Here is an 8,601-nt window from a genome sequence, read left to right as displayed (position 1 = left end):
CACACCTGCATAATCACAATTATTAATTAAACCGAATATATAATTTGATAATTCATTTTGTCAGTGTGTATCGACCTACATGAACTTCGTAGCTGAGAGCTTATACGCTGAACATGTACAAATCATATTACATTAAAAACAGGAGAATTAAAGGGGAAAGAGAGGGGCAGGGTCTGGAGGTAAGAAACAATGTGATTGGTCAGATTTCAGCTGTCCACAAACTCTGCCTGAAGAATACACACACACACACACACACACACACACAAAAATTGCAGAAAAGACCCCAACTCTAAACCATAGACAATACGACTAAAACATCATACACACAGTTAAGTAGCTAAAAAATATGTTTAGATCCTCTTTAAATTGTATATGACAGGTTTTAAGGCTTTTCTAATAATTTAGCTGGATAGTATTTTAGGTAAATATTAAATAAAGTATTACACTAGTAAAATGGCGCGGTTTGAAAGGAAAAGTTGAAAAACAAAAGTTGTAAAATACAGAAAGTAGAGATGAGTTCTATAAAGAAATCCATCCATGGTTTAGTGAAAGGAGAAGGTGAAAGTTTATGGTTTAGTGAAAGGAGAAGGTTAAAGTTTAACTTGTCATATACACTTTGATATATTTCAGCCGGTAGAGCTGTTTGTGGAGTAAAAGCATTTGAACTGAGAAGTATGTATACAGAAAAGTCCTTATGTGTAAAAAACAAAATAGATGGATTTGTCTCATTCTCCGTTCTTCTCCTGTCCATAAAAACACTTTTACCCAGAATACAATTTAAAACACTTGAATAAGACACTATTGCCAAGTGACAAAAAGGTATATAGCCATAATAATATTCTAATCTTTTGGGTAGTGTATTGTTTAGAAAAATAAACAGCATTGTGTCGTACAAAAGCACAAAACTGCTCAGTTGTAAACTAAATCTACAATCAAGATCTAATGCACTACTAGAAGAATATGTTTTCCTGTACTGTACACCACTTTCTTTAGTGTAGTAAATAATTGACTTTACGTGGTTTAATTTTCAATCACACACGTTGAAGCCTGTTTGTCATTTGTGTTTCCAGGCAATTCTCCTCCTAGGAAACCTGTTCTCAAGCAATGTCGTTCCCCTGATAAAGAGACGTTTACGTGCCAGTGGGACCCACATGCTGACGATAGAGAGAACGCCACATACCGCCTCTTCTACAAGAAAGAGCGGTGAGGGGAAAAAAAATCACAAATTGATAGTGACAGAAATGAATACTGCCGATAATATGGATTTCTTGGCTGTGTCTTTCACCATCACATTGTGTTTACTTTGCACTAACTATATCAGTCCGACTCGTTTCTGGGTTGAGAGTGGAAAACTACCTGCTCCGCTGCTCACATATTTGTGCTTAATGAGCTGTGTGCAAGTCTGTGTTGCCAAATGCAGTATGCCACAGTCCTCCCCATTGTCCGTTTATTTCATTCATCTTCTCCCTTTCTTCTCACCTAATACCAGTCCCACATGTTATTAGCAGATTCTTATGCCAGGTTCCTTCCTTACATAAGAGTGTGTATGGGTGTCTTAGCCAGTGCCACAATTAGCATTAATCTGATCAAAAATGGACTAGTGATTATTTAGGTCACATTATAGCTATAAAAAACAATAAACGTGAGAAGTTTAGAAGCATAATTAAAACCTATGCCCTGAAAAAGTAAACAAATGTGGGAGTACTGAAAGTAAACATAAAATACTCCTCCTCAAAGTACTAGTTTACGTCAGTCATTTACACAATCTTCATTGATGAAAGCTGAATAAAGTAGGTTGAAGCCACAAACCATGATGGCATGAGGGCATGATTGGGACTTGAGCTGTACTTCCCAACTTAAATCATTTTAAACGTAACAAATTACAATTACTTGGCTAGAATTATACTCAATTACTCAAGTACTGCTACTCAAAAAGTACAGTTTCTCCAAAATGTGCTGAGTTACAGTAACATTAATATTTCAAATGTTTTTTATCTGTCTGTTTATACCACGTTAACTTGACTTTATTGCTCAGAATGCTTGGTTCATAAAGCCGGTCACATGTGGAACGGTCGATTGGCATTGTGAGTGTAAAGTGAAGGATTTTATTATTGTCAAGATCGTGATCAAAGTCAAAATTACTTTTATTCATCTGCAAGGGGGAATTATTGTCATTACTGACATGCATAAACATTGGTAACACAGAAAAGTAAAACAAATTAGATGCATTTTTATCAACTAAACCACCAGTTAACTATTGAGATCAATGGAGCTAAGGCAACTAAATATGACTGTCCTAAGAGTATCCTACAGTACAGACTTCAGAGTTCAAAGTACAGAACATTATTTCCTGTGTCTCTCAGTGGAGCAGTGCCAGCACATTGTGGAGCGGGTGGGAAAGAAAGTCCAGAATAGTACTTATTTTGGACAACATTCTCCTCTACAACAGTCAGAGAGTCCAGCTCCTCTCTGTCCAGCCTTCTTCATGATCTTCTTGTTAGTGTCCCGCAGAGTTCTGCCCCAGCAGACCACAGCGTACACGATGGCACTGGCCTATGACTCATAGAACATTCTGAGCATTGTCCTGCAGATGTTAAAGGACCTCAGGCATCTCAGAGAGTAGAGACCGCTCTGGCCCTTCTTGTAAAACACATTCACGTTCTTGCCCCAGCTCATTTCATTGCCCAAATATATCTATATTGATCAATCTTGATTTTCGATTTCATTTCGCTTTCCAAAAACAATGTAAACATGTTTTTTAGTGATTGTTTCATGAACATGAATCTGTGCTATTTAACACAAATAAATGGTCCATCGATTGTGGACCTCTAGATTGAAAAAAAAAACCTCCCAAATAATTGACGATTTCACATGAATCAATTTGTCTGGCTGGAGAGTGCAGGCTTTCAAAACTTAGTTTTTTCTCACACAAAAATGTCATCTTTATTCTATGTTTTTGGGACTACTCTATATTCTTTACATTTTTCTACAGAACTGGAGTTCAAGAGTGTCCAGACTATCGCACAGCGGGGAAGAATACATGCTTTTTTGACAAGAGCCACACCTCCATTTGGGTGGAATACTTTCTCACCCTGGTAGCATTTAATGCTTTTGGGAACACTTCTTCTGATGTTTATCAGATGGATGTGATGGATATTGGTAAGATGTGTGCATCTTTCATTTTAAGATAACTTTAGGGGAAGTATAATTTTTAAAGGCTTTGATTTTTATTGTTAGGTCGAGCAGGTGGTCAGCTGCTCACATTATTTTGATACTAACTAACGTCCATATCATATCAAGTGTAGCATTCGAAGTAAAATCTCCATCAACAACTGTAGAGTATATTACAGCTGTAATCTTTACACTTTTATGTACAGTAAATTTTAAGTTTATTGTATTTAATGCTTGGCCCATGAATGGAAAAGTACTGAGCAGAAGGTGGCAACAACAAACCTGCTCAGAATCAGGCCGGACAGGTTTGTGGCCCGTGTTGTTTACATTGCCATGCAACGCTTTGTTTGAAGACACAACTCTCCAGGTCTTTGTGAAGTATAATTTAACTTTAACCTTCATATTTATCAGCAACATACCCACCCACCAAGATGAATCAGACCGCTAGAGAAAAGTGCACTAGATTTGAATAATGTAAACCGCAAATCTAACCACAATCGCAAAAAACAGGGTTAGGGTTAAATTAAAACATGTAAAATAAAAAAAAATGCAAGTATAACTTTTCTTTAATTTGTTTGACTACCTCATTTGTTCATATTTCTCAAGAGGGTCTATCCATGGGTTTCAGAATGATGAAAAGGAGAATTGAACAATTCAAAGCAATTCATTCATTCATTTGTGCAGCTCAGTAGCGGTAAAAGACATCACGCTTCACAGCAAGACTTCGGTGCTCCGGTTTCCCCACCACTAAAGCATCTACAATAGGCTCCTCCCCTCAATAAATAAATACAATTATGTTATTTTATATATTATATTTGAATGAGTAAAAGTTCTCAAAATGTGCCTATAAACTGTAAACTGAATCCATGAATGGTAGTCTTGGTTTGAGCATTGCAATATTCTGAATATAACGTTGTATAATGTGCAATCACTCATCCAGTTTACAACCGTGTACGTGGATAAATCATGCTGAATTGGCTGTTCCTCTCTTCTTCTTTTTTTGTTTACAGTAAAGCCCAGTCCGCCAGAAAATGTAACTTTACGACTAGAACTCAACAAGGACAGTCCCACCATTCACGTCACCTGGAATCCCTACAATCCTGGCGGAACTTCTGGCTGGGTCACCCCCAAATATCAACTCAGGTTCAAAAAGGAGGACACAAACGTGACCGTAAGCGTGGATTCTTCTCACTTTTCCTTTCTTAATTCTTTTTAAATATTGTTCAATTTTAAAATGTATATATTCGAACCAAAAAATGAGAACAGAACTTGGCACAGAGCGAGGGAGCAAAGGACACAGGGAAAAACAAAAGACATCCATAGAAAACTACTGCACATAATGATCAACATAGAAGTACCATTTAGTCCAAAGTGGATCAAATTTGTCTAATATCTGTAACTATGTCAATCCAGTCCTTGATCGTTGGTGTGGTTTCAGTCATCCATTTCTTGTGATGGCCTTTTTTCTTGCAATCAAAAGTTTGTTCCAAAGGTATTCGTGTATTATGTCCTTTGCAGGAGTTTTGAGGCCCAAATACATAGTTCTAAATGATGGCAATGTGATGGCAATGTCAAAAACACTCTGCAGCTCTTTTTTCAGTCCAATAGCAACGGGACAGTCCCAAAACACGTGGTAATAGGCCCTTTTCATGGAGCCGACCAGCTAGTTGTGGTTGCCTTCAAACTGCGGAGCTTCATTTCCAGCTCCATTCATTTGTCATGGAGAATTAATAATAAATAAATAACTAATGAACAGACAGAATTACAGATAAATTATCACTGACAGTATGTCAGACAAGGTTGTTTCTGCAAGATCAGACTCTTGTTCTTCATAGTCTTCATAGTTCTTTTCCCGTTAGTTTTGAACCATGATTTTTGATGAGTAAGAAGTTTTAGGGATAGAGGCCAACTAATAAGGCACTTCATTGGTAGACTTGTTCAAGCAAGTATCATGCAATAAACATGGCTCAGAATTACAACAGAACCAAGTTAAACAGTTACTATCAGGACTGACAAGTAACTGGCAACTAAATTCAGATAATCTTGTATTAAAACACAAATATGATTGATTTTGTATTTCCCTGTGTTGTTTCAGTTAATTGGTGGAGGGGGGGTTATGTTTATTTGTTTAAATAAGTAACAAATAAAAGGTGACTGTGACCAAATTCCCAGGCAAAAAATCCCATCACCCCAACCCTATACACAATACATATAATAAGGGTGTGTTTCGCATTATTTTCTTGGATGCAGATGGATGCTGGCACACAGACATATTTCAGTCTATACAGTGCCTGTCCGGGAGAGCAATACTTGGTCCAGGTACGCTGTGCACTTGACCATAGCCAATGGAGTGAATGGAGCAACCCAATGTATATTAAAGTCCCTAAGAGTAAGTATATTTACAACATAGAGCACTGTCCCTTATGTTACTTATTAAATTATTCCTCTGCTTCTGTTTCAGAATCAGAATCAGACAAACCAGACAAACCGTTATGGATTCTCATCGCCTTCTTCTCTGCCATACCATTTTTTACAGCATTGTGCCTATTCTTCATCATGAGGAAATCGTATGTTAAAACAATTGAATCTGTGTGTATGGTTCAGTACAAAACAAGCTGATTGTTTGTTCTCTAGCATCAAACAGTGGCTTCTGCCCACTGTTCCCGGACCCAAGATAAAAGGAGTCGATGTGCAGCTGCTCAAGGTAATTCACTATTGGAAAACTGTAGCCAGGCCTTCCCACATGTTTAAAGGTACACTATGTAACTTTTTCATTTGGATTGATATGTATATGGTCGGGACGGTGCATGAACATACATGAAACACGATATAAACATGCCAAATTAGCTGTGGGCTAATTTTCATTCTTTGTCCCGCAACACACTCTCATTCATACACATGTTTTTAGTGGTAAGGGAAACCAGACACGAGGAGAACATAGAAACTCAACACCGAAAGGCCCTGCACCACCTGGGAATCGATCCCGGGACTGTCTTGCTTCATGTTTCTGATGGAGAGTGCGCCACTCGCTTGTCTCTGAGATACTAGGCGTGTTCGAGTTTAGCTGTGCCTTGTCTGGATGATCGGCTAGAGTTGAAGTGTCCAATGAAGCGGCCAAGTGCTCACCAATAGGGATAAATCAGAAACTCCAATACTGATGTGGAGTTCCCCGGGACATGCACCGTGGTTGGATATACTGCTATATGTTATGCTGCTACATTCATGCACAACTAGTGGGTATGTGGAGCTGTATATGTGGTTGAATCAGGAGCCTATTTGACAACTGGCCTACAGTCAACAACATGCATGGAATAATTGCCCCAAGAATTACCTTTTTAAATATGAGGTACCGTAGTTCCCCCGCTCATAGAAAAGGGGGGACATAGGTATCGGGGAATAGAGGAACGCACCTGCAGGTCTTGCTTATCCCAAACGCCTATTATTGCTTTTCCTGAAATGTTCCACAGTATGGCATTATACTTGTCCTTCAGTCAATCAGGCATGATGTTGCTGCTCATTTATATGATCTTTTTCACTATGTGAGAATCAGCAGTGTGCAGATGCGTCATGTTCAAAGCTGTGGCGTTATGGAACAAACTTCCTCCAAATAAGATAAGATTTATTTGTCCAACAATGGGGGAAATCCAGTGTTGCAACACAGGTTAGGTACAGAAACACAGATTAGAAATAGAAGTATAATAATACAAATAGATAACTTACACACTTATTTTCAGCTGTTATGTTACAGCTGTAAATTTGTGTACATAGTACGCACAGGGGTCACGGCAGCTGCTCCAGCCGACAGATCCCGTTTGAATTTCACGAGCTTTCATCTTCTGACATCAGAGCAAGTCAGAGTAAAGTCGAACGCAAACCTACCCAGAGTGCACCCTGTTCAGATCAATGTGACACAGATCAGATCTGTGCAGATCTTGCTTATCCCGAACACACCTAGTGATTAATGCTCAATTTGATTAATCGCACGTCAACTTTGACTTCCCATCTTATAAAGAGAAAAATTTAGTGGTTTTGAGCTGATTTGGTCAACATAATTGGTTTCAACATTCTTAAAACCTTACCCTCGACCATTTAAACAAACCACAATTAAAGAAATACTGGTAATGGAGTATACAGTTCAGATATCTTCTCTAATAGTACCGGTAGACCTAAAGTGCACTACAGTAGTTTTAATTTGTTTTAACTTTCCACCTAGCTCTGTTGAATATTACTGATAAATATTTTACTGTGTCTCAGAATGGGCGGTCTGAAGAGGTCACCCGTGCTCTGCTTGCAAACCAGGCATTTCCACAAATGATGCCCTGGACAAACCAGGAGGAGATATATCTGGTCGTGTGTGATGAGACTATGCTGCTTGTTGAAGACCTAAAAGAAAGAAATGGGATGGATATTTCAAACAAGTTTGGCACTGAAGCAAATATAAATAACAAGTCGTCAATTGTGAAAAATGAGCCCCACAAAGAGGAAGTACAGATACCAAACTACTTTGTGTACACCAGTGACTCTGGATTTGACAAGCAGGAGGCCACACAGCAGGAGGGGGACATGGGTCTCGTGGACTACAGCGGAGTGAGTGACATTAAAGGAGAGCACACCATCATAGTGGGGAAACTTAACAGTTCCTCAAACAGTAAAACCACAGAAATGAACAGACATGGGGAGGAGAACTTGCCTGAGGACTACACCAGTGTCAAAGAGGTCAAAAGTGACCACATAGTGCTGCTGGGGGATCCCTCATGTATAAATAATATGGAATATAGAGACGGTGGAAAGGACACGTCTCCACATCCAGTGATAGACAAGAAGGGAGTGTATGCGGAGTTCCTAAGGAATGGATATGTGGACAATATCTCTACTCTCATTCTGTGAAAAGTAACGTGATAAAACAAAGTTGTTTTGCTTCATCTCTTGGTGACAAAGCAACAAGAATACTGTCACGCATATTTGTACAAATGTGTGCCGTTGCCGTACGTGTTATTCAAATTAAAATCTGATTGTTTTAGTGGATATCACACAGGACAGGACAACCAACCAAATACAGCAAGCTTACTTTATTGCTAAATCGCATTAATAAAATAAAACATTCAAGAGATATACATCTCAATATTTATCATTGTTGTTTCAATTATACATTCGTTTTTCTAAATATTTTCTTTTGGAATGATCAAAGGCTTCACAACCCTACTTCTCTAAAAATAATGCTAATGTGATTGCAACAGAAATGTACATTACAATTGGTTAACGTTTCACAGAAACAGTACACATCTAATACACTGAGTATTGACTAATGTTGCTAGATTAAAAAAAAATAAAAAAAATCCTACACAAAAGGTAAATTTATTGTGATTCAAATTGAATTATGGTACAATGTCTGTTTCCTATTAACTATGTCTTTAATAAAATGTTTAATGA

At 38.1% G+C, this 8,601-nt stretch overlaps 1 protein-coding gene across 2 annotated transcripts in view; it reads left to right on the top strand.

Moving 5' to 3' along the window:
* The window catches only part of prlrb (prolactin receptor b), a 9,087-nt gene extending 551 nt beyond the window's left edge, over positions 1 to 8,536 (top strand). The window contains exons 2-8 of one of the 2 annotated variants that reach the window (XM_072432995.1): positions 1,071 to 1,203; positions 2,993 to 3,159; positions 4,182 to 4,342; positions 5,422 to 5,560; positions 5,633 to 5,738; positions 5,806 to 5,875; positions 7,426 to 8,536. In XM_072432995.1, the coding sequence (XP_072289096.1) occupies positions 1,071 to 1,203; positions 2,993 to 3,159; positions 4,182 to 4,342; positions 5,422 to 5,560; positions 5,633 to 5,738; positions 5,806 to 5,875; positions 7,426 to 8,058 (1,409 nt within the window). In that variant the 3' untranslated portion in view covers positions 8,059 to 8,536. The remainder of the gene's footprint in view (positions 1 to 1,070; positions 1,204 to 2,992; positions 3,160 to 4,181; positions 4,343 to 5,421; positions 5,561 to 5,632; positions 5,739 to 5,805; positions 5,876 to 7,425) is intronic. The other variant, XM_072432996.1, reaches the window with a different exon arrangement.
* The last annotated feature ends 65 nt before the right edge of the window (positions 8,537 to 8,601 follow it).

The sequence above is a fragment of the Eucyclogobius newberryi genome, unplaced genomic scaffold (assembly GCF_026437365.1).
Source record: "Eucyclogobius newberryi isolate DKJ021-1_F unplaced genomic scaffold, fEucNew1.0.hap1 SCAF_6, whole genome shotgun sequence".
Lineage (NCBI taxonomy): Eukaryota > Metazoa > Chordata > Actinopteri > Gobiiformes > Gobiidae > Eucyclogobius > Eucyclogobius newberryi.
Note: the sequence above shows the minus strand (reverse complement) of the source record. Positions and strands in the feature narration are given on the sequence as shown.